General features: G+C 45.4%; 1 protein-coding gene across 1 annotated transcript in view; it reads left to right on the top strand.

The window, feature by feature from the left end:
- NBAS (NBAS subunit of NRZ tethering complex) overlaps positions 1 to 26,594 on the top strand; it is an 854,371-nt gene that overhangs the window by 148,680 nt on the left and 679,097 nt on the right. The window contains exons 19-21 of the mRNA XM_069728113.1: positions 1,533 to 1,611; positions 3,049 to 3,153; positions 5,650 to 5,786. Coding sequence (XP_069584214.1) covers positions 1,533 to 1,611; positions 3,049 to 3,153; positions 5,650 to 5,786 — 321 coding nt within the window. The remainder of the gene's footprint in view (positions 1 to 1,532; positions 1,612 to 3,048; positions 3,154 to 5,649; positions 5,787 to 26,594) is intronic.

The raw sequence follows: 26,594 nt of genomic DNA, 5'->3' as shown, positions 1-26,594 counted from the left end.
AAAACTCTGTGTGAATATACCCTTAGATTTTGTTCATCAAGATTACTACACTTTCTTGTAGAAAACTTGGCACTCAGGTAAATGTTTTAAGCACATGATTTTTGGATTGCCTGTACAAAATAAAATAATCTGCTTATACCATTTGCCTGAGTGTCGGGTTTTGTACGAGATTTACATGGGGATAGGATCCTACCTGGGCACCATCCACAGGAGTGCCATAATTACCACTTTTGATAACTACACTTTGTCATGTCTGGCTTTATGGTGAGCATGTCCCAATATATTGACTACACCTTTCCTCCGTGTACGCCTGCCATTCCACATCTCTGTGAGTGACTAACATAAAATACACATCAAATAAACTGTGTTCAGTGGATTCATAGGTAAAATCCTCTCCCCAAGGCATGTCCTCTACGTAAAGCCGGCCTAAACTGTTTGGCTACAGCATGAGGGTCCTCTTATCCCCCCCATTGAGGCTAGCTGTGACCAGCAGAGAGGTTGCTGCGCATGTGCCGGCTCTCCAGTCATTGCTGTCAGTACGCACCTATCTCCACAATGGGGGTCCTCTTATCCCCCCGTTCAGGCTGGCTCTGACCAGCAGTGAGTGCAGATGACGCTGCGCATGTCTCTGCTCTTTTACATTTATTTATTAAGGGTTTCTGAATACAGCTGAGCACGTTTTCTGGGTTGAGCTTTCATAGCATTGAATAGAGAGAACTGACTCATTTTTATCACATCTACACTGGCTGATGGTCAGAGTCCTGCTCCACAGGGGAGATAAAAGGGAACTGACCGAACAATTAGTGATGGGTGAACACGTGGATGTTCGGGTCCGGCGGGCTCGGCTGAACATCTTAATACAAAAAAAAAAAAAGTTTGAGAACTGTACCTGAATCTGGACCCCATTCAGATGAATTGGGAACCCGAACATCCATTGTTTGTCACGCTGTCATCTGCATGCCTGATGCATTGAAGCCCATGTCATCTGTAAAAGACAGAAAATGACACACAACAATAATACTCACCTTAACGCCTAATCCACTGATGCCCATGTTCCCTGGAAAAGAAGAAAAATAATTAACAATGATAATAATCTTACCAGTGATCAGAGCTGTCGGTGTATCTCTTGCTGTCATGTGGATAACAGTGTGGGGAACACCCGATGTTCGGGGGGCCGAACCCGAACAGTAAAACGGACTTCCTGGAGAAGTCAGTGTTTAGGGTCCGTGCATGAACACCATGTGTTCGGTGCAGACCCCAAACTTTACTGTTTGGCTTTGCCCATCACTATTATTAATGAATGGAGAGAGACCGTTAGGGCGTCCGCTTCTGCTAAGTGCTGGTCGCTGGGAAGTCCTGGTATAGAGATTGGTACGGGATCCAAAAGTAGGACCTGTAGTGATCAGAGGTTTATGGCTCATCCTGTACCATAAATATCTCTCCTAAACAGCCCCTTTAGCGGTGTCCATTTACTGGCTTCTGTTGTCTTCATGGTTTTCTGCAAAGTGTATCTGTGAATCTTTACCCCACAGCCTGACACTGGAGCAGAAGGAGATCTGCCGCTGTAGACTCAAGTTATTGACCTACCTAGATCGCCTGTCTACATATGAGGTGAGTGTCCGCCTTTATATAGAGCTTACACAAAGATATAGTGCACTAAGTTCCCTCACAGCATAAAACATCACATAACCTATTACTATGGGTGCAAGGGAGTACCATCCTCCTTGTGGAGACCACCAAACTTGGGTAGGGAGACTTACAGTCCTGCAATGGTATAGAAAATAGTTCTCCTTTGAAACGAAGAAAGTGACTCTCTAGTGCCACCTATTGGGGTTCCGTCCCTATGAGAGTGACTCTTTAATCAGCTTTGACGACGTATGACTTGTTTTTCTTGCCCTCGCGTAGAGAGACTTGATGGGGTAACCTAGCCTACAAGTCTCTCTACACCAGATTGGCAGTCTCTTAGAATCCATACCCTCTAGACTTGTCTCAAAGCGCTCTCACAAATCCAACCAAATGCCATTAACAAAAGACAAGAACCCAAAAGCAGCGGCCTGCAGATCGCGTTTTTCCCCCTTTTGGAGAACCCTGTAATTTGGCTAAATATCTAAAGTCACGTAGCAAAGCTTGATAAAGGGGCAGACATTGACTAATGGGGTCGCCACCTCTTATTGGTGGCACCATACAGCTGAGCTACTTCCTTTTGGAGGAGAGACAATTTGCATATCAGTATACCGTGTAGGTTGTCCTAAAAGTTACTGCCAATGTCGAGTGGTGGAACGATCCTTACATTGACCAAGGCTGTCCCTCGTTTAATGCCATTATGTGTCCACAAACCTTTTTATACAAACATTTAAATGGGTTTTCCAGTATTTGAAAAAAAATACCATGACTCCTTTCTTCTTAGGACAGCGCCACACCTGTCCATTGGTTGCTTCTAGTACTGCAGCTCGGTTCTGTTAAAGTGGATTGAATGGTGGTCACACATGTACACTGCTGATCCGTTTACACGGGGAACACCGGACCCCCTATTCTTGTTATTGGCTGAGTTAGCTGGGGGGGGGGGTTAGGCATTCATCAATTACACATTTTTCACCTATCCTTTATTAGATGAAGGGTTGTTGGTGCTCCTGTCTCCATGGTAACAGACCGCAAAACCATGCCTGTGTAGTCGGAACTCGCCCACACCCTTCTTCGTTTTCTACTTCCTGCTTCATGAATGAATGAATGTGATTGTTAAGATGGAAATGGCCTTTTAATTATTTTTTATTTTTTGTATTTTTAGTAAAAAATAAAAGTAAAAAATGTGTATTTATATATATATTTTTTAAACCTTCTTAAATGGTGACTCAAGTGTAAAACCGCCATATCTTGTAATAAATTGGATATGCCATAAGCATTTTTAATCCAGATTGCCCTGAATCCTATCGCTCGGTACCTTGCTGCGGCGTCGCGGCTAATAAATAGATGGGAATTATCCGTTCATAATCTGCTCCGTTAGATCATGTTTTGGAGGATTTCTCAAACATCTGCTTCTTTGTCCTGAAGGAGATCCTCGGGGGGCCTCAGGCAGCGGAGAAGAGATACGACGCCGACTTCTTCAAGAAGTTTAGGAACCAGAATATTGTGCTGTCAGCGAGAACATATGCTCGGGTAATGCTACCAAGTCACAACAATTGATTCCTCTGTGAGCGCGCCGCCTTTCACCCCCATTATCATTTATAATGGGATTCCGTTAGTTAACGCGGCGGTAAGGCCCAGCGCTCTGATCTCTGTACGGCGGGATGATCCTGTCAATACTAATTCACAATTAAGTAATCCTATCTAACCAGCGCGTAGCCGGGCACGGTGACAAGTGTTATTACCCAGCTGCCTCTTATTTCTAATATGCGGAGACGCTACGGCCGCAGGATCTCTCTGGGTTTGTGCCTCTTTGTTGTGGTTTGTTTTATTCCGTAGCTCTATAATTGCAGTCACATAATCTGTAGGAGCCAGAACTTTAATATTAAATATAGATGAATAAAATGTGACCGAGGGTGGAAAGGATTGCGCTGCATTGACCGGAATGTCTATAAGGCGTCAGAATTTAGGTGAAGTTTTAGGTTTGCTACAGAATATATATGCGGGGTGTTGCACAGTGGCGTAACTAGATCCTCTGGATCCAAGGGCAATATTTAAACTGTTTCCCCCCACCAAAATGTTGGTCAGATCTATGGGCCCCCTGTAATAATGTCCTTTGTCATGTAATAATGTCCCTTGTCATGGCACCTATCCTGTAATAATGTCCCCCATTGTGTAATATTAACCTTAGTCTAGTAATAATGTACCCAGTCCTGTAATAATGTCCCCATCCTGGAACTATCCTATAATAATGTCCCTGTCCTGGAACCTATCCTATAATAATGTCCCCATCCTGGAACCTATCCTGTACTAATGTCCCTATCCTGTAATAATGCCCCCATCCTGGAACCTATCCTGTAATAATGCCCCCATTCTGGAACCTAACCTGTAATAATGCCCCCATTTTGGAACCTATCCTGTAGTAATGTCCCCATCCTGGACCCATCCTATAATAATGTCCTTCTTCCTGGAACCTTTTCTTTCGTAATGTTCCCCATCTTTTAATACTGTCTCCTACCCTGTAATAATATCCTTCGTCTAGTAATAATGTACTCGGTCCTGTAATAATGTCCTCATCCTGGAACCTATCCTGTAATAACTGTAGCTATGTCCCCCATTCTGTAATAATGTTCTCCTTCCCTGCTGTTTCCTCACATTTAAACATAAAAAGTTAGCGATTCTTCTTGCCTTTCCTCGCCCCTGCGGTGAGTAGTCTCCTTTTCCTCCCCACTTCTGTTACAGGGGGGCGGGCGGCATATGGAAGTGATGTCGCCTGCAATAAGCACTCCGCTGCCATCCTCTGATAGGCCGCATATAGCTATTATGGTGCAAGTAGCCGGTGGTTCTCTGAGCCGCAGTACATCTCAGATGAATCTGCATCCGAGGACATGAGGTCAGCTGAAAACTGGATTGTCATTGGCGGGCCCCCCTCATGCACGGACCCGGTTGCAGTCGCACCCTTTGCAACAGTGATCGTTAAGCCCCTAGTTGTTCACCTTTTTGGGTCTTTTTTTTTTTTTGCAACTGGTTTTCATTAAAAATTTTGCACCATTTGGCTTTTAAAATCTCCTTAATTCCCTGCACATTCTACTTTGATGTGGTCTGTGGTCATAAATCAGAAGAGAGCAGCTTCGAAAAAGGCAGATAAAAGATCTCATCAAATTATCAGAACGAGCTCACTGATCAATTCTCAGTTAACTCATTCTGCAGCCAGCACAACAAAGAGCTTATAGAAGGGAAAAAATATATGCTATGAAGCCCAGTTGCAGAAATGGTTTTTTAGCCCCAAATTCATGCATTTAAGGAGAACAAAAAATATTCCCAAACGTGGACAACGCAAGAAATTGCTGAAGTTACCCATTGATTGAGGTTTTCCAGTCCTGTGGTGCCTAATCTCACATGGTGTGAGCACATTTGCACAGCACTTAGGTCTTCCTTACTTTGAAGGCACGCGCCCTTATTCCAGGTCTTCTGGACCTAAGATGAGGGCAGTTGTAAGTTTCGCGACATATGTTCCAGTCAGTTTTACACTGAACAATCCTCCACGATGTATTTTAATTGGTGTCACTGTGCATTGCTCTTTTCACTCGTGTCCTTGTCCCACGGACGTTTCAGGTTGCAGCTCCTGACAGGGCTGAGGAGTCGGAGCCCATTTTGGTCGAGTCGGTGTCATGGAAATTTAGGCGTCAGTCGGAGGTTTGTCTTACCGACTCCACCGCCCTGGCTCCCGAGTGATCCGGGTAGGGGGGAACGGTTTGACTCCTTGTAATCTCCAGACTCTTCCTCAGGAGATTCTAGATCCAATCTAGACTGAGCTCCTCCCTAAGTTTCGTGAGGGGAGGTACTGATCCCATACTCTCACTCGCGGGGGCTTCCTGGGCCGGAGGGACGTGGAGTGGTTTATTGGGGCCCTTCTCCACATCCTCGTGCACTTGGGTGGAGAACTCGATCTTTGGCTCAATGAAGAACCATAAAATAATTGACTTTGTACAAACCCCAGAAATCATTCCCAATTTCTTCTCATTGCAGGAAAGCAACGTCCAAGCTTTGGATCTTCTCTTTACCTTCCACGGATCGGATCTGCTCCCTCACCGCCTGGCCATTCTCTCTAACTTCCCTGAGACTACGCCGCCTCATAAATACGCCATCTTGCTCCCGGAGGCAAGGTAAGGGCGCCCTAACTGCGCCAAACATTGCGCTTTTCCTTCTGTATTACTTCTGAGGAGAGGTGATGGACCGGTAATTATGCATTTGTTTTTGTCCTCGTCTATTCAGTCATTTTCTGTAATTTGCCGTTCCGGCTCTTGTGTTTTCGGCCATTTTTGCTTTATATAAAGTGTGCAGTAATTGTCTTCAAACCATCCGTCATGTGAGAGAAAATGCGAGTAATTTTCAGCCAGAATAGACTTTCCTCTCAGGGAGCGTTTTGTGCAGTTTAGATAATTAGCTCTCGTTGTGGAGAGGTTGTGTTATCCTCCCTCACGTGTAATGGTGATTCAGTGTCCACCATTCATTACAGAAGCCGAGACAGAAAGAGATGGAAATACAGCCATGGGCTGTAAATGTCCTCTCACTTCACCCATGGGTGGTCTTTTGGTTCCCCAGTCCAGTTGAAGGGTAGAGCTCAGTGGTGCAGATTTAATAACCCTGTCTAATATGTAGCCTTTTGTATTCCTATACTAGAGAGGATGAAGATGCTCTGAATTTATCACTTGTACCGGACAATACATGTGGTATATCTGTAGAAAACTTTGTCTAATTTTCTTCCACATTTTGGTTGACTGACTTTACACCATTTTGTATTGTAAAATCTGCCCTTTCCATACAATGCAGATGCTGGCTGTGTTACACAGCCTTCACCTGCCTCTGTCAGCAGTGATCTCAGACGTTGAATTACTTAATGCCGTGGTCAATTTCTAATCGGCGGTTAAAGGGGTTGATCAATTAAAACAGACTATCCGCTATCTGGGATATAAGTGGTAACTTGCTGATGGGTGAGAATTTTTATCCTACGCTCGGCAGCCCCGTAGGGAATAAATGGAGTAGCTGAGGAGCATACACATCGCCGCTCCATTCTAATGGGGGTAAAACTCCGCCTTTATCATTGCAGGTCCAAACAGTCAGACCCCCACCTATCAACAAATTATCACCTTTCTTGTGGATTGGTGATACTTTTTTTTTTTTTTTTTTTTTTTTTTAAATCTTACAACCCTGTGAAAGCATTCCTCTTGGCACCTGGGGCCTACATACCCCAACTTGATATTCCCATAAAGCCCAGCTTACGGAGATTGTTAATCTTTCTGGGGAAAGCCGAGCTCTGTGCTGCTGGGCTACAGCCGAGCTCTGTGCTGCTGGGAACAGCCGAGCTCTGTGCTGCTGGGGAAAGCCGAGCTCTGTGCTGCTGGGGAAAGCCGAGCTCTGTGCTGCTGGGGTACAGCCGAGCTCTGTGCTGCTGGGGAAAGCCGAGCTCTGTGCTGCTGGGAACAGCCGAGCTCTGTGCTGCTGGGGTACAGCCGAGCTCTGTGCTGCTGGGGAAAGCCGAGCTCTGTGCTGCTGGGTACAGCCGAGCTCTGTGCTGCTGGGGAAAGCTGAACTCTGTGCTGCTGGGGTACAGCCGAGCTCTGTGCTGCTGGGGTACAGCCGAGCTCTGTGCTGCTGGGGTACAGCCGAGCTCTGTGCTGTTGGGGACAGCCGAGCTCTGTGCTGCTGGGGTACAGCCGAGCTCTGTGCTGCTGGGGTACAGCCGAGCTCTGTGCTGCTGGGGTACAGCCGAGCTCTGTGCTGCTGGGGTACAGCCGAGCTCTGTGCTGCTGGGGTACAGCCGAGCTCTGTGCTGCTGGGGTACAGCCGAGCTCTGTGCTGCTGGGGTACAGCCGAGCTCTGTGCTGCTGGGGTACAGCCGAGCTCTGTGCTGCTGGGGTACAGCCGAGCTCTGTGCTGCTGGGGTACAGCCGAGCTCTGTGCTGCTGGGGTACAGCCGAGCTCTGTGCTGCTGGGGTACAGCCGAGCTCTGTGCTGCTGGGGTACAGCCGAGCTCTGTGCTGCTGGGGTACAGCCGAGCTCTGTGCTGCTTGGGTACAGCTGTGCTCTGTGCTGCTGGGGTACAGCAGAGCTCTGTGCTGCTGGGGTACAGCCGAGCTCTGTGCTGCTGGGGTACAGCCGAGCTCTGTGCTGCTGGGGTACAGCCGAGCTCTGTGCTGCTGGGGTACAGCCGAGCTCTGTGCTGCTGGGGTACAGCCGAGCTCTGTGCTGCTGGGGTACAGCCGAGCTCTGTGCTGCTGGGTACAGCCGAGCTCTGTGCTGCTGGGGGAAAATAAATAAAATAAAAAAAGTATATATATTTTAATACTAATAAAAAAAACTAGAAGTAATGCGTTCATCATTTTAATTCCTGCTTCTGCCTATCGCTCTCCATGTCTGGCAGCATTGTGGTCACCTCTCACTCTGACCTTTTTCTTTATGTGTAATCCCACTTAATCTGCACTCTCACCGTTCCTGCAAAATCCATTTTCTGCTTTGATTATATACTCCATGAGATCTGATTCAGGCATTTTCTATTCTGAAGCAATATTGATGTTGGGATAATTACTAGGACTGATGTACAGAAGAAAGCTTTGTGCTGCCGGGGAGGTTATCTGTAATTTACCGTCGCTTAGTGAATAATCAGCATTTTGCTCTTCCTGCTCAATTAAAAGAAAATCCCTGAAATGAATCTGAAGAAAATGTATTATTTAAAAGATAATGATATATATTTCTTTTTTACATAAATACATATATTTTAAGCTAAAAGGAAAAATACATTTTTGCATTTGGGTTTCAGTACAAATGTGGCATCATTTGCCTTTTACAAGTTCCTTTGTTTCTCTGCTGATTGCTGGCTGCTGAATGAGTTAACTAGGAGTAAGTCAGTGAGCTCCTTCTGAAGGAAGTTTGAGTCTGTAGCTTTCATTCTGACATAAATCAGCAGAGAGGAGCTCGGAAAAAGACACGATTTACAAATTCCCAGTGTAAACGCTCGCTGATAGCTTCTCAGATATCTAATTCTACAGCCAGTAATAGACAGCGAAACGCAGCAGCTATAAAAGGCAAAGTGGGCAACATTTTTAATTATCAAAACACCCTCAATAAAGGAGTGGTTCTGCCGGTGGGGACTACAGACCACATCTCAGTACAAATGCTTTCTGGCTGATGTTTTGGTCACTTTTGAATGTTGGTTGTGCTTTCACACTCGTGGTAGCGTGAGACGGACTCAACAACCCACACAAGTGGCTCAGGTAGTGCAGCTCACCCAGGATGGCACATCAATGTGAGCTGTGGCAAGAAGGTTTGCTGTGTCTGTCAGCGTAGTGTCCAGAGGCTGGAGGCACTACCAGGAGACAGGCCAGTACACCAGGAGACGTGGAGGGGGCTGTAGGAGGGCAACAACCCAGCAGCAGGACCGCTACCTCAGCCTTTGGGCAAAGGGGAACAGGAGGAGCACTACTAGAACTTTCCAAAATGACCTCCAGCAGGCCACAAATGTGCATGTGTCTGCACAAATGGTTAGAAACAGACTCCATGAGGATGGTCTGAGTGCCCGACGTCCACAGATGGGGGTTGTGCTCACAGTCCAACACCGTGCAGGACGATTGGCATTTGCCACAGAACACCAGAATTGGCAAATTTCCACTGGTGCCCCGTGCTCTTCACAGATGAAAGCACGTTCACACTGAGCACATGTGACAGACATGACAGAGTCTGAAGACGCCGTGAAGAGCGATCTGCTGCCTGCAACATCCTTCAGCATGACTGGTTAGGCAGTGGGTCAGTAGCGGTGTGGGGTGGCATTTCTTTGGAGGGCCGCACAGTCCTCCTTGTGCTCGCCAGAGGTAGCCTGACTGCCATTAGGTACCGAGATGAGATCCTCAGACCCCTTGTGAGACCATATGCTGGTGCGTTTGGCCCTGGGTTCCTCCTAATGCAGGACAATGCCAGACCTCATGTGGCTGGAGTGTGTCAGCAGTTCCTGCAAGATGAAGGCATTGAAGCTGGACTGATCCGCCCGTTCCCCAGACCTGAATCCGATTGAACACATCTGGGACATCATGTCTCGCACCATCCACCAACTTCACGTTGCACCACAGACTGTCCAGGAGTTGGCGGATGCTTTAGTCCAGGTCTGGTAGGAGATCCCTCAGGAGACCATCCGCCTCCTCATCAGGAGCATGCCCAGGCGTTGTAGGGAGGTCAAACAGGCACGTGGAGGCCACACACACTCTACTGAGCGTCATTTCCTTGTCTTGAGGCATTTCCACTGAAGTTGGATCAGCCTGTAACTTCATTTTCCACTTTGATTTTGAGCATCATTCCAACTCCAGACCTCCGTGGGATATTAGTTGTGATTTACGTTGATCATTTTTAGGTTTTATGGTTCTCAACACATTCTACTATGTAATGAATAAAGATTTATAGCTGGAATATTTCATTCAGAGATATCTAGGATGTGGGATTTTAGTGTTCCCTTTATTTTTTGAGCAGTGTGTATGTATGTATATATTATATTTTTTTGAGAGGGGGTGACTTTCAGCTTTCTTCTTTTTAGATGTCTACGTATTCAATTTCCGTTTTCTGCTTACAAAATATTTCAAGGAAAAAATGTTTTGGCCTCGCACATTTTGCTGATCGGGTTGTCTATCGACAGACCCTTTTCGTTGAAAATCTATTTGTTTTGCTGAATGCTATTTTCCTGTGTAGTTTTTATCCAATAACTTTTGACAAGAATAAAAAAGTTGAAAAATTAGATTACAATTATTTATTTATTTATTTATTTTAGGTTATAAATGGAGTGGGTGGTTAAAGCGGTTGTCGCGGCTTGGGGTCCATGTCTGCACTCCTCTATGTGACTGCAGACCTGTGAATCCTCACAGTGTGCGCCCCATCGGGATTCGCCAGGAGCTGCTGTGTGATCCCTCACTGTACGGATCGGTGACTATATGTATCCTGATAACAGTCCGAGGTTGGGAAACGTCTCTGATCATATGACGTTTCCTCCAGGGTTTTCCAGTCCTACTGAATTAAATGTCACGTCTTATTAGGAAGACAGTGGAGCAGACATAAGTCAGGAGAGAGAAACTGGAGTCATGGGACTTGCAGGTTTAAGCTCTAAGTGCGTCACATGTGCTGTCAGTAGTTCTGTACTTCTTACATGTGTACCAATTAAAAACCTAATTCATGGCTATGTTAAAAGATAAAAATTCTCAAAACTTGATTTTTGGGATCATGAAGAGGATTTGTTCTACAAAAACTCAGTGTAAGTTACTATACGTTCACACCTACACAATAACGGAGCAGAATCTCTCCAAATCCTCCTCAAGTACTCAAAACTTAGTTCTGGTGATGTATTTATGTACTGATGGTGGTTCTGGTTATGTATTCATGTAAATACCCCTACCCCTTTAAATTTTTTGTGGCACTTAGAATTGATTCGTCTGGCATTCTGACCCTTCGAACAGAGGTGCACCCCCGAGATGAATAGATAGAAAATGGACATTCCTATTTCCATGGATGAGGTGACCTTTCCTAATTTTGAATGTAGTGACTATAACCCCAAAATTGATCAATATCCATTACTGTTTAAACACGTCACATTTCATTAGTGGTTCATCAGGATCTTCAGAGCTTTACTATGTTCTCCCCTTCATGTATAGCAGAGCTGAGCTGTGCTACAACATGGCTGATGGCTTAAAGGGAATCTGCCACCAGGTTTTTGCTATCCAAACTGACCCTGATTCTAGTGATGTCTCTTACTGGGCAGATTGCTGTCTTATTGATAAAGTCACAGTTTTATCTGCAGCAGATTATTATTATCTTAATACATTTTTATAGCGCCATTTAATCCATGGCGCTTTGCATGTGAATACGGAGCAAATATAGACAAATACATTAAACATGAGCAAAAAACAAGGCACACAGGTACATAAGGAGGGAGGGCCCTGCCCGCGAGGGCTCGCAGTCTGCAGGGGATGGGTGAGGATCTAGCAGTTCTCTGAATGCTGAGTCTGTATAACCCCATCCACACCACTGATTGGCCAATTTCTGTGTACTATCTGCATAATCAGAAAGCTGTGAATCAGTGGTGGGGATGGTCATATCCGAAGCTCATGAATATGGCGGACTAGTGATGATAATATGACAAATTCAGATTCGATGAACAAATTCGCTCAACTCTAGTGATGACCTAATGTACTGGGATAAGGTGTTATCTGAGCATGCTCTGGATCTAACAGAGAGACATCGGCGTGTTTGAATAATATGTTTGAGTCCCCGTGCCGGCTTGTCTCACTGCTGTTTGACAGTTGCAACACATGCATTGATTACCTAACAAACAGGCAATCCATGCCGGCGCGGGGACTCACGCATATTTTTCGAGCACGCCAAAGTCACTCTGTTATCACCTGAGCATGCTCAGATAACACCTCATCCCAGCACGTTTGCTCATCACTAGAGAGCACATAGAACAGGCTGAAGATGAGAAGGAAAGCCGATGAAGAGGAAATGAGTGCAGTGCTGGACTCTCTAGATACACACAGACCTCACATCCAACCTATATTACCGGGAGAGTCACTCCCACAAGAGGAAAATGTGAAACTTGCTTTTGGCTGCAAACTATTTAAGCATTTGAAGGAATGAAGATTGTAGATTGAAACATATTGCATCTTTATGAATTAACTACTAACATCTCTAAATAATCATTTTTTTTTACCTTATCAAATTGTCCATAACCTTTAAATTCCGGGAACTAATAATATATTTTAGGTTCTGGTGCGGATTAGTGGTGGTCGATGTGCTGGGAGTATATCAGTATGCACCACACCATTCTGCTTTCATGTGATTGACCCTTTCCACTCTAGTATAGATTATCTTCACCTGCGGCCAGTGAAATCTGTCGCTTGACAGCTGCCGAGATATATTCAGGCACGACGTAGCAAACGCAGCACTTTAGCTCGACAGCATCTCTCCTGAGTGTAGCCAAGTGGGGTCGACCATAGCACGACCATAGCAGAGTGTGCACAGAGCCCGGATATTTCCGCAGTGCTTGGTCTCGGTCCTCGGGCTCATATTATGTGCTAACAGGTATTTAGTTGCATATATACCGGTACTTCACTATTTATCATGTTCGTTATCTGGTATCTTATTTTTTCTTGCTTACGAAAAAAAACAGGCTTTTTTAACATGCATACCGTTTTTTGGTCCAATTTTTACTATCCGTATGTTTTTTTTTTTTTTCTTCTTTGTTTTACAAAGACCTATCCATTTGATTAGTTGATCAAAAATCCATGTCTCCGTTATTTTTTATTAAGCACTTTCAGACCTCAAAAGCGGATTTGTGCACAGCCCTATGAACTCTAATGGGTGTGCGATTCACGGTATGTCTTAATGAGGTCCTATAATCCAAATTTAGGGTGAGATACCCCTATATTGTAAGTGGCAGTCCATTGGCGACCGCTGATTTTTGGTCCGAGGACCCTATTTAACAACCCCCATAACTGGGAGGGAGGTATTTGGGCTGAATTCAGATTTTAGATACAAATCTCCGCCCTTAATGACAAAAATGACTCCATTTGCCCGAGCGTCCGTCATCGCTGCTTCTCAGAATAATTTCGCTGATTTCCAGTTGGCGCGATGAGCAGCAGAGGACATTATCTCGCCGCTTCTCCGCCACCTGATCACAGCACGTTTTCATATTCCACCTCTGTTATCTCGGAAGCAAATTGTTCACCTGTCGAAACCTCGCATCTTTGTTGTTGGATGTTGTAGAAAAAAACCTCAGTAATTGATTCCTGCTAGCTAATACCAGCAGTTATTGGTAAAATTCCTTTTAAAGTGGCGTCCGTGGGGGAGCGGGTTCATTCGGGGGGTGTTGAATTTGGTTACACGAACAAAAATAAAAAGTGTAAATATCGCAAATAGGTTCATCATTCATAAGCAAGTCTATAATTTGTCATATTAGGCGAATATCAGGGCTTCCCTGCCTTCCTGCAGCATGCACTTTCTTTTCTTGCTTGCTGGTTTTTTGCAGATATTCAGGGGACTCTTCAGTCTAAAAAAAAAAAAAAAAATTATATATATATATATATATATATATATATATATATATATATATATATATATATATATATATATATATATATATATATATATATATATATATATATATATATATATATATATATATATATATATATATAAAATTTTTTTTTTTTTTTTTTTTAAATAGAACAGTAAAAAGGATATGGAAATAGGAAGCTATAACAGTATCTTTCTCTTAAAGAGTTTTGGACTAACTCTTTAAATGCTGTAGTTCACCATGTTAAATAAAAATAATGTAATCTCACCTCCCTCATTGGATTTAAAGGGGTTGTCCGGCTTGGGGTACAAGTCTGCAGTCACTCTCTGTGACTGCAGACTTGTGAATCCTCACTGTGTGGAGCGTGCGCATTGTGAGGAATATCCGGTGCCGGCAGCATGTGATTTGTGTACATTCAGTCACATCCCGACTAGACGTGCCCGGCCTCACTCAATGCTAGTGAGGACGGACACGGTCAGAATGTGGCTGGAAGTATGCAAATCACATACTTTTGTTCATAGGACTGCCCGCTCCCGATGTCTGCATTGGAGAATCCTCACAGCACGCACTCTGAAGACTCACAGGTCTGCAGTCACTCCATATGACTGCAGACTTGTAGCCTAAGGCCTGATAAACTCGCCTCCCGCATTGGCGCCATTATACTGCATTACATTTTGCATAATATGTCATTTATGATTCTCTCTTTCTGCTCCTGGTCGCAGACTCTGGTGGTCGATTGACCTCCGAAGACCCCAGTGATGGAACTCTCATTAATAGGAGTTCAAAAGGTTCAGCCAAGTTGTTTCTGTTCATTGTGCCGTCAGAAGAGCATGTTCCACGCTCACTGTATAAAATTCCCCCGTGTCGTGAAGTGAAAGACATAGTGCAAGGGATAATATTCCTGCTGTCACCTCCGCCGATACGGCATTAGAATGTATCTACACTGTGGGCGCCCCGCGCTCTGTTACTGTAGCAACCAGATGTGTCTTTATTAAGTGCGGATCGTTAAAGGCGATGGCGCTGGCAATATACTCGGCTAATCTGCATGACAATTGAGAATTAATTGTCTCTCAGAATAGTAATGATCGCAGTCACTTCTGTTATTGCAGTCTGTACCACTTGCAAAGTAGAAATGAGCAGGGAAACAAAAGCCTCTTTCTTTAGCATTGCATCACTTCCAGGCTCACGGGGATACCACGGTAGAGCTGGGACCTGTTGGGTAATCTCCTCCATCGCTTCATTCATTGTCGGTTTTGTAATAAGTATGAAAGGAATGAGCAATGCTTTATAAATCGCTACAAGTGCCTGCTGGGACCGAAAAAGTCAGGTCCGTGTCCGGGGATCCCTAGTGAATATCTTGTCATTGTTCCTCAGATGCCTCAGCTTTTGCTTTGCAGACAGTACTGGGTATGGGTAATATGGAAGATGGTTCCACCTGTACTGAAAACCTTAAAGCCAAACTATGCTTTCAACTTTCTTTAAATAAATCAAAAGTGTGGATGAACACCATAAATTCTGTGATAAGATATATATAATTGAATTCTGCTTTTTTTCTTCACTTGTGAGCCACTTCTTCCTCCACTCCCTGCAAATGTTTCTGCTGGATCCGTTGCTGTCCGTCGGGCGGAGACAACACACAGAGGAATGTTTTTTATGTACGTCGGAAAATCACTCAGCGACGGATCCTGCGCTGTCCGTCGTTGGCTATAATGGAAGCCTATGGACGCTGGATCCGTCGCTGACTGTGAAAAGCAGGAATCCAGCGACGGGTTCTGTCTTTTGAAACTGAGCATGCGTGGAAGAATTTCCCATCAGGGAGATTTTCTTTCACTCTCTCTTTACTATTGATGCTGCCTATGCAGCATCAATAGTAAAAAGATATAATGTTAAAAATAATAAAGAAAAATAAACGTTGTATTCTTACCTTCCGGCGTCCCGCGCGCCCCCCGCAGCCTTCTTGATGTTCGCGATGCTGCCGTTAGCTCCGGTTCCCAGTGAGTGATGCATAGCAAAATGACTTGATGATGTAGTGGTCTCGCGATACCACTACGTCATCACAGGTCATTGTCTCGCTATGCATCACTGGGAACGGAGCATCGCGAGCATAGTGAAGGCTGCAGGGGCAGCGCGGGACGCCATAAGGTAAGAATATCACGATTTTTTATTTTTTTTATTATATTTATCATGGGTTGTGTATGCGTTTTCGCAGCGAAAAACCACGGCAAAGACGCATACACAACATGTGCAGATAGCCTTCTAGGATGCACTGAAACCGTCAAAAAAATGGCTCCAGTGCATCCGTTTTTTTACAATCGGCACAGGATCCGTCTTTTTAACATTTTGACCGGTTGTGACTGATAGTAAAAAAAAACGGAAGTGTGAAAGAGGCCTTACATCTCTTCTTATTCTTTATGGAGAGGGAGAGGAGTAGCAGAGCGAGAAAACAAGTAGAGGCAGAAAAGTTCTTTACTGCAAGCCCAGGGCTGGATTTCCATCCACCCAGCTCAGTACTCCTGAATATTGTCCTCCATATGGCTGCTGTCACTGTGTGTGCTAAGTAATGAAGAGCAGTAATTACTATGTGTATGGGAGACACCACATCAGCTAGTCTCCTCTTACTCCTTCCACTTCAGTCAAGTGCTAATTAAAGTGGTACTCCTAGAATGTAATATAAAGGCCCCGATTACTTAATTCAAACAGCAGCCCATCCTAATCTTGTCTCTGGACTGGCTGCACTCTAAAGAGACACAACCCCCGAGACCTGTGTCTCAACTGACAGAAAAGCTGTATCATAAGCATACATTCCCCAGTAAGCCGAGAAGAAAGATTTTGATATTAGAAGAAATAAATCGTAATCTAACAATGAACAGAGCATGCTAGGGTAGTTTATTTACTGAACACCTCTCGTCTGTCTGTCCGTCTGCGTGCGCGCACGAATTAAGCCATGAAGAATCAGTCACTCTGAATGCTGTGTTTGGGAGACACAACAGCAGCTATTCTTTTCATTCCTCCCAGCTTAGTCAAGTGCAAATTAAGCGTGTTCTCCAAGAATGTAATAAAATGGGCCCCCATCACATAATTCACACAGTATCTTGTCATAATTGTGTGTAATGACGGGATGCAGTCTGAATAGACACAAACCCCAACACCTGCATCTCAACTGACAGAGGAGCTAGATTGTAAGCACATGTACAGAGCCGATTAGTAGGGCTGTGAAATTAGAAGAAAAAAATCCCAATTATAAATGATGTCCTTTGGCAATAAGCAGATGACAAAGTGCTATTTCTAAACAGTAGGTATTGTCCCTTTCAATAATTCATCCTTATTCCAAATGCCATATTAGGGTATATGTACATCATATGGGAGTCCCTTGCTCGTAACTCATTTTTTTTCACCATTATGGTGAGTTTTTGGAGAATCAACCTTCTAACTGTTCGCACGTTGTCCAGTTATTTGAAACGTTGGGATATAATGATTTTTTTTTAACTGCATATTTGGATATTTTTTAGATTCATGAGAAACTTTCACATTGGGGAGATTTCTGACCTCTAGAGATGTCCAGGATGAAAGGGGAAGCAAAATGATATATAGTTTTGCAGGAAAAGATTCAATACTATATGGAATTTATTCACTCGGTTTCCCTGCTCACTTGGAGGACGGTCTCTGTGATTTACAACCTTACTGGACTCATGAGCTCATAAATTCCAAGATGTCGTGATTCTTTTTCACAAAACTATATATTACATTTGTTGGCCAAATCAGAGATTTCGGTATCTGGAGAACATTGGAAACAAAAGGTCATTTATAGCGGTCGCTTGCATAATTCTGTGTTGTCCCTCAAGTCAGACCCCCAGTGATCATAAGAGTTGGTTATATATGTATTTAGTGGGAAAGGGTTTATTTTCGTCACCAAGTGTATCTCCGCATCATGTTCTCAGCCTCATCATTCTGGTTGGGTACAGTGTGGCTGTCATGGTGCTCAATGGCTGCCACTTTCCAGGTCAGAGCATTTGTGCTCCACGTTCAGCTTCTTACTGTGCCCTCTGCTTGTTCTTCCCTCACGTGGACGTGCTGACTCCTGACTTCTAAAAGGACCAATGTTTGCCAAATCACCCTGTCTTGAGCCGATATATAGAAATTAAAGGTTTCTTAAAATTGCCTAAATTTTGGGCAATAAGCTCCATTTTGTTCCTTTTTGTGTTTCTTCTGGCTTCTCTTGGTATGGCCCGGTCTTGCTTGTTGGCCATTTCTACCGGTCTGCCTCCAGATCTTGCCTATTGCCTTTCTACCATTGTGACCAAACTGTCTCCTCCAGTCACTACCTGTCTGCCTCGGTGCTGGGAATTGGTGACATCCGTTCTTCTGCTGCCCAACCATTGCTTATTGGGAGTACTGACCCGGAGAATTACTACGAGATTCAACGTGTTTAAGGTTAAATAACTTTCAATTTTTCAGACGTTCGCTCCCCGGATAAGCCTATGGGATATTCCTTAGCAATCCTCTGGGTCTACATCACTGCAGGTAGACCTTATGATTAGTGATACGCAGATCCATCTGCAGAGGATCGAGTTCAAGCTGAATTTCCTGAAATTCACGGTTCCATGCAAATTCAAACAGTTTGATTTAATTTCTGAAGATAAAAAAAGCCTAGATGCCATTTTGGCAAACCAAATAATCTAGAAAATTTCCAAAACTAATAATCACCTCAATGGCCACCCCACTGCCCATCTGGTCCTCATGGCCTTCTCCTTCTACTATCTCACAAGACATCTGCTTTTTCTTCACTGAAGGATGGGACTTCTGTCCGCGACAAGGCCTCGCCGGTCAGAGCACGCCGCAAGGCCAAAAGTTGCGATGCGCAGTAACCCCCGAGGCATAGTCATGGCCAGAAGGCCTGGCATGTAGAGAAAAATGGGCTGATGAGGCACTTGATGGCTGAAAGAGGAAGCCATGAAGACTGGAGGCATCCAGAGGGGCATTCAAAGAGGTTTTTTTTTTTTTTTTTGTACCATTTGTCGGCCTGCTATGCCACAGCCTATAGTGAAGATTCTCGATGGCTGAAAGAAGAGGACAAAGAGACTGGAATGAGGGGGCATCAATCTGCTGGTCAGCTGGTGAGGTGTTTTCTTTCGTCTTGATGATCCCCGAGCATAATAAGGAACATTCAATTCTCTGAAAGTCGTAGTTCTATTGGAAAATTGCACTAACTGGTTAATTCAAACGATCATCACTACCCGTGACAGAATACTTTGAGACTTCAGCAATTGAAGCCTACAGAATTATGAATGCAGCTCTGGCTTACCATTACAGGCTGTAGCAGTAAGAATTTTAATAACTTGTAAAGTTAGCAAAGTTTGCATTCAGACAACTTTATAAATTTCACAGAGATTTATTTTCTGTCGATGTCCGCAAAAATGTGACAAACTAATGTCGATATGACACAAATTTGTGCCGACTTCCAGAACATATCCTTGTTTTTCTTAAATCTTATTTAAACATACAGTTCTTGTTTTATGCTTGTGCTCTGCTTTATTTTTTTCACCTCCCTCCCCTCTCTATAAAGACATTTTTTCTCCTACGCCTCATTGGGGGACACAGGACCATGGGTGTTATGCTGCAACCACTAGGAGGACACTAAGTTAACACATAAAGAATATCTCCTCCCCTGCAGTATACACCCTCCTGCTGGCTCTAAGTGACCCAGTTCTTGCTTAGTGTCTGTAGGATGCACTTGGGTCCGCTTTCGGACCCCGCCGTTTTTATTAAAATTTAAATTTTTTATTCTATTTTTCCTTAACGGAGCAAATGGGGGCGACGGACCCTTTCTAGGTTCCGATCTCCCCCGAACCATCAACAGGCATGTACGTGGAGCATTCTTCCCGTATGCTTTCCTGCAACGTTGGATGCCAGCCCTGAGCTCACCTTACGGGCGACAGTTCCTTCGTGTTCCGATCTCCTCCCTCTCTAGCAGGCGACCAGATGGAGTAACCCTCCATTTACCTCTGCTGGAGCCAGGTGCATAGCCGGACATAATATATATGGCGTCTGTGCAGCCCCCCTCTGCATCACCACTCACATAGCGGATGACGCAAGGCGGCAGAAGCTCTCCACCCCCTCCCTGACTACGGCGACTGTGGATTGAGCACCGGCCAACCGCATCTACCGTGAGTACACTGCGGGGGCCGAGGCGCTGGGGGGGGTTTGGGGGGGAGTTTGGTCCCCGGGGTATGGAAGTCCCGCACATTTAACAGGGCTAAAGCCCGGGTCCGTGGGTGGTCCGCAGCGCGCATTTTTGATGAAGGAGCGCACCTCAGGATGGCACTAATAGGGGTCGCGACGCCGCAACCGAAAGTTTTTCAAATTTAGTCCCCGACTTTTCTCCTTCATACAGGCCGGAGTCCTTGGACACGCCCACCGGCAACTTCCGCTGCCCATCTTTTCCAGCTCTTCTCGTTCCATGAGAAGCGCTCTGACAGATCTCGGCGGCCATCTTGGTACACGCAGCGCTGATCCTGCAGCGCTGCTCCAGCCCTCCTAATCTCTGGATACCGATATACTGCCTTCAGGACCATACATTGCGGACCTCCCCTGGGAACTCAAGACACAGGACCTGGGTAAGCTGCAGATACATAGCTTAACCCTTTCCCTGCTAGTAAGCGCTCCCCTCAAGGTTACTATGTCTCAATCAAGGCCTCACAAAAAGTCTAGGAAAACCCACACTGTATTTTTTGCTGCATGTACCTCTTGTAAGGTCTCATTACCCCGGAGTCACAATACTGCATTGTGCACAGCTTGTGATCCGGCGACTGTTCAGGAACCACCTGTTACTGATACCAAACCTAGTGAGCCTGGTCCCCCTGAGTGGGCTACCTCCATTACCCGGTCTATGGCATCCCTGGCAAAAGCGTTAGAATCGTTCCGAGACCCCTCCTCTAACCAGGGCACCTTTACGGACGACGCTTCCGATCCTCAAAACTCCTCGTTCTCTAGGGGTCGTACCTTGCCAAGGGGCTCTCGCCCTTCCAGAAAAAGGAGTCATGCCATATCCCCAGACCATCACCAGGATTCGGGTTCTGAGAGCTCCATTTCTTGCACCCCTTCCATTGGGGCTAGCAGAGCACCTGTTTCAGAGGACGATTCTGACACGTCCCTAGATCAGGAATTTCATAACGATCAAGAGACTCTCGACTCTGAGTCAGTGAATAAGGCTTTGAAACTTGAGGAGGAACCTTTATCTAAAATGGATCATGCCGTGTCCTTTAAGAGGACCAAGCAAGCTATTCGCTACTCATCCTGATTTTAAGGAAATTGTTGAATCTCACAGGATCTGTTCCGATAAACGATTCACAGGGCAGAAGCCCCTGGAATCAAAATATCCCTTTGCCCAGGATCTAAGAAAAGATTGGTCTTAATCTCCCCCGGTAGATCCTCCAGTATCACGCCTGGCTACTAAATCTATTTTATCGTCTTCGGAGGGCGCCTCTATTAAAAATCCAACCGATCGTCAGATCGACAATATGGCGCGTTCAGCCTTTGAAGCCTCAGCAGCCACACTCTTCCCATCTTTTCCTGGTACGTGGGTTGCTAAGGCTATGACCCACTGGGCTGAGGTCTTGTCCGCAGCTGGATACCGATCTCCCCCTCGAGATAGCAGACCTCGCTACTAAGATAGTCAGAGCGGGAGATTTTTGTAGTTACCACATCCCTGGACGCTGCTAACTGTGCTTCTCAAGCAGCAGCAAACGCCATCACCATCCGGAGATCCTTATTGCTCAGGGACTGGCGTGCAGATTCGACTTCCAAAAAGTCATTGACTTCTCTTCCATATCAGGACGGTCACCTTTTTGGCGAAAAGCTCGACCAATTAATTTCTGACGTCTCTGTTGTGGAAGAGTAAATTTCTTCCACAACAGAGACCCTTTCGGAACCAGCAACTGCAAGCCCGGTCCCGATTTTTTTGTTTTTTTTGTTTTTTTGTTTGTTTTTGTTTTCCGCTTCAGCTCAAATTGGTCCTCTACTTCCACATCTTACGGACCTGGCCTTGCACAACGTAGGGATAGAGGTCCTCAAACCTCTTACAAACTTCCCCCTTTTGGAGAGGCAGGCCTAGGCAGTCAGGGTCCAGAGGGTCCAGACCGGGCAGGTCTCCCACACAGACTCCCTGGGGTATCCGGAGGACACAAAGTAGGCGGCCGCCTGCTTTCCTTCAGCGACGCGTGGCTCTGTCATTTACGACGAATGTGTCTGCGACTAGTGTCCTCCGGATACAAGATAGAATTCTCCTCTCTTCCACCAAATCGCTTTTTCCCATCTTCTCCTCACAGGGCAAAGGCATCAGAGTTCTTCCAGGCCATAAGCTCTCTAAAAGAAAACTGGGTTATTATCCTGGTTCCTCAAAGCGAAAGGTTTCAAGGTTTTTATTGAAACCTGTTCATTGTTTCAAAGAAGGACGGTACAGTACGGCCCATACTGGACCTAAAACTGCTGAACAAATTTGTCAGGGTGCGACGGTTCCGGATGGAATCGCTTCGTTCTGTCATCGCCTCCATGGAGAAATACGAGTTCCTAGCGTCCATAGACATCCAGGGCGCATACCTCCACATTCCTCTTTTACCTTCTCACCAAAAGTTTCTTCGCTTCGCAGTTCAGGAAGATCACTTTCAGTTCGGTGCTCTGCCCTTTGGCCTCGCCACCGCTCCCAGGGTATTCACCAAGGTCATGGCGGCTGCCGTGGCCATCCTCCATACCCGAGATGTTACCGTATCTAGATGATATCCTCATCAAAGGCCCCTCTTTCCGCACCTGCAAGGAGGCCGTGACCATTACAATAGATAATCTTTCTCGCCTGGGTTGGAAGATAAACTTCAAAAAATCTTCCCCAGTATCGGATTAGCGAATTTTCTTTCTAGGAATGATACTGGACTCGTCCCAGGGGTTGGTACTTCTTCCCCCGGAAAAGATCTGTCTTACAGCGGGAAGCTCAGAAGCTCTCCCAACCTCATTCTCACTCTCTACGTCTCACTATGAGAGTCCTCGGCAGGATGGTAGCAGCTATGGAGGCGGTCCCATTCGCTCAACTACACCTCCGCCCCTCACAATATGCTCTCCTGGCTGTGTGGGACAGGAACCTGTTCTCTCTCGATCGTCGTTTCCTCCTTCCCCAGCGAGTCAGTCTCTCAGGTGGTGGACTTTGAAGTCCTCCCTGAATCAAGGGAAGTCCTTTCTCCCAGTACATTGGCTAGATGTGACAACAGATGCCAGTCTTCTGGGCTAGGGAGCAGTGTTCCACCATCACACTGCTCAGGGCCGCTGGTCTCTACAGGAAGCTCACCTGCCCATCAACATCCTGGAAAAACGGGCAATCAGGTTGGCTCTTCTTCAATTCCATCCCTTCCTGACGGGTCGTCCCATCAGGATTCAGTCCGATAATGCCACGGCAGTGGCATACATCAACCGGCAGGGGGGAACATGCAGCATGGCAGCCATGACCGAGGTAGGCCACATCTTTCGTTGGGCCGAGGAAAACCGCTCAATGATATCAGTGGTTCACATCCCGGGAGTGGAAAATTGGGAGGCAGATTTCCTCAGCCGCCAAGGTCTCGACTCCGGAGAGTGGTCTCTCCATCCGGAGATCTTCCACCAGATCTGCTGTCGTTGGGGAACCCCAGATGTGGATCTGATGGCCTCACGGCTAAATTCCAAGGTTCCCAACTTCATAGCTCGGTCCCACGATCCGGCAGCCATTAGGGCAGATGCACTTGTTCACTTGTGGCATCAGTTCCAGCTTCCGTACATATTTCCCCTGCTTCCCATGCTGCCGAGAGTCATCAAGAAGATCAGAGCGGAGGGGAAACCAGTAATCCTCATTGCGCCAGATTGGCCGTGCAGGGCCTGGTACGCCAAACTAGTTCAACTAGTTGTCGATGTCCCCTGGCGATTACCAAATCGCACAGACCTCTTATCCCAGGGCCCCATTTACCACAGAACTCTGAGGCCCTGTGTTTAACGGCATGGCCGTTGAGTCCTGGGTGCTGACACAGGCAGGCTTCTCTCTTCTCTCAAGTTCATTTCTACCATGATAAGTGCTAGAAAGCATACATCTATGCGTATATATCATCGCGTTTGAAAGATCTTCTTCTCAGGGTGCTAGGACCATGGACGCTCTCCTCTTGAATTTTTCGTTCCTACCATCCTCGAATTCCTTCAGTCGGGTTTGGACTTAGGTCTCGCCCTTAGTTCTGTCAAACAGCAGATTTCTGCCTTGTCAGTCCTGTTCCGACGTAAAATTGCCAACAGATTACAGGTGAAGACGTTCATTCAGGGAGTCTCCCATGTGGTGCTACCGTATAAGATGCCGTTGGAACCATGGGACCTTAATTTGGTCCTCGGAGTCTTGCAGGAGGCTCCCTTTGAACCTCTGCAGGACGTTTCCCTGTCTCTTCTGCCATGGAAAGATGCCTTCCAGGTTGCGGCCACGTCCATCCGACGAGTCTCAGAACTGGCGGCCTTGTCTTGCCAAGTTCCTTTCCTCATTTTTCATCAGGATAAGGTTGTTTTGAGAACATCCCCGTCTTTTCTACCGAAAGTTGTCTCATCTTTCCACCTCAATGAGGAAATTGTCTTACCTTCACTTTGCCAAGCGCCAATACATCGCCTCGAGAAGGCTCTCCACACACATGCAGTGGTACAATGAGCAATTGCAGTGGATTGTTTCCTACCCAGGGACTGCTTTAGGACGTCCCATGGTCCTGTGTCCCCCAATGAGGCGTAGGAGAAATAGGGATTCTTGTGTACTTACCGTAAAATCCTTTTCTCCGAGCCAATCATTGGGTCACACAGCACCCACCCTGTTAGCCTATTGGCTTTAGTTTTTTACGTCTAGGAGAGATTTATTATCCGCTTTTTCCGCCTGTATTATTTTGCTAATTACAGCAGACTAATTAAAAGTTATTCTGACCTCTCGGTGCTACTAACCCGCAGAAAATAAAAGCCGGCTAATGTTATCGGGCTACAGGATGTTATTTAAGGGAATTGGAGCTTTCGAGGAAATTAATTACAAGATGGAGATGTTGTTGTGGAATGGGTCATTAAGGGTAGTAATAGCAGAAAGCTGCCGTCAGTTCTGTCTGCAGCCTTCCCGGTGTAAGAATATGTGATGAACAGGGCTAAAGGTTGCTTTTCTTACTAAACTGAGACCATTTTCAATGACAGATGTTCTGCTCAAGTATTTATAGCAAGCTAGTTCTTGAATACTAATTTTGGTGGATTTTTTAAGCCCCTCCCCTGCTTAATGTACGAATTAGCAATTTTTAAAGGGGATTTTCTCGTCACAAATGAGTAAAAGCAAGCAACTTTGCAATTGCCTTGTTTTTAGAAAAAAAAATTCTAAAAGGGATTCTTTAATTTTTTGATGCTGGTTGCTTAGATTATCGCTGCCTCGATGTATTAGAGGTGGCTGATTTCATAGGCAGCGCTTACAAGTGCTTTGTTATAAAGCCTGTGCTCCGAAGCTTACCAGATCACAGCATACGACCAACTTCTAGTTCAGCTGCTAAGGGAAAGCCGTTTCTGCTTCCAGTATTGGAATGCGGAACAATAATTCCGCCGATCTGAACTGTCAATCAGTCAAGAGCGCACCGCTACTCAGCAAAAAGCTGGGGAGCAGTGCACTCCTTAATTCAAGATGAGAAAAGCCTTAATTGGCAAATTTTGAAAAACCTTTTGGAATTTATGGGCAAGTGCCTTATCACCTATTACGGGGCATTTTTTTGTTGGTAGATTCCCTTTCTTCCCACAACCGCATACAAGACTTCTCCCGTGCTTTCCCCATACTCTGGAACTCTCTACCCCAACACATCAGACTCTCGCCTACCATGGAAACCTTCAAAAAGAACCTGAAGACCTACCTCTTCCGACAAGCCTACAGCCTGCAGTGATCCTCCAACTACTGAACCACCGCACGACCAGCTCTACCCTCTCCTACTGTATCCTCACCCATCCCCTGTAGACTGTGAGCCCTCGCGGGCAGGGTCCTCTCTCCTCCTGTACTTGTGTGCCTTGTTTTACTCATGTTTATTGTACTTATCTATATTTGCCCTGTTCACATGCACCATAAAATAAATGGCACTATAAAAATGTATTATAATAATAATAATAAAATAGATGTTGAAGAGAAGTTTCAGGCCTGGTTCATCAAAGCTTTCACTCCAGAAATCTGCAGTTTTCCCACTCCCAGATCTGCCAAATTGGGAGTCGGAGCAGAACGAAGGTGTCAGGGGCGTGACACTACAGCTTGTCTAATTGATGACGAGCAGTGGCATTCCTTACACCAGAAATCTCACTTCGGTCACATGGAGGAGCACACCACTATACACCCCCAATATAAAAGTTACTGTGCTCTCACTCCCCCTACTCAACTTTTTTTCTGTTCCGTGAAAAGAGAGGGAAGAGATTCATCAGAACGGAGTGGGAGCTTTGACCGATTTTGACATTTTGCTAGATAAAGAACTCACAGATGCTGCAACAGAAAATGGTTGCAGATTTTTATTGAAGACTATTCAAAAAGTTGCTTAAATTTGCATTTCGGGGAAAAAAAAAAGTGAATTAAAAAAAAAAAAAAAAAAGTGTGACTGAGGGGAATCTGTCACTTGATACACAAGTTTGCCTTGAGCCAACTTTGGCACTGCCTATATATTGGGGTTCCTAAATCTCCATTAGTGCGTTTGTGTGCAAAGGTTTGATTCTCGCTAACATTACATCCCTACATTACTGTAGATGCTACTGATTCACTGAAATCCACCTTTTTTGTTAGCTTTCACTTTTTTTCCCCAAAGCAAATGCGCTTTTTAAATTTTTATTTTTTTTTGTA

Source organism: Ranitomeya imitator, chromosome 5 (genome assembly GCF_032444005.1).
Source record: "Ranitomeya imitator isolate aRanImi1 chromosome 5, aRanImi1.pri, whole genome shotgun sequence".
In the NCBI taxonomy this organism is placed as follows: domain Eukaryota; kingdom Metazoa; phylum Chordata; class Amphibia; order Anura; family Dendrobatidae; genus Ranitomeya; species Ranitomeya imitator.
Note: the sequence above shows the minus strand (reverse complement) of the source record. Positions and strands in the feature narration are given on the sequence as shown.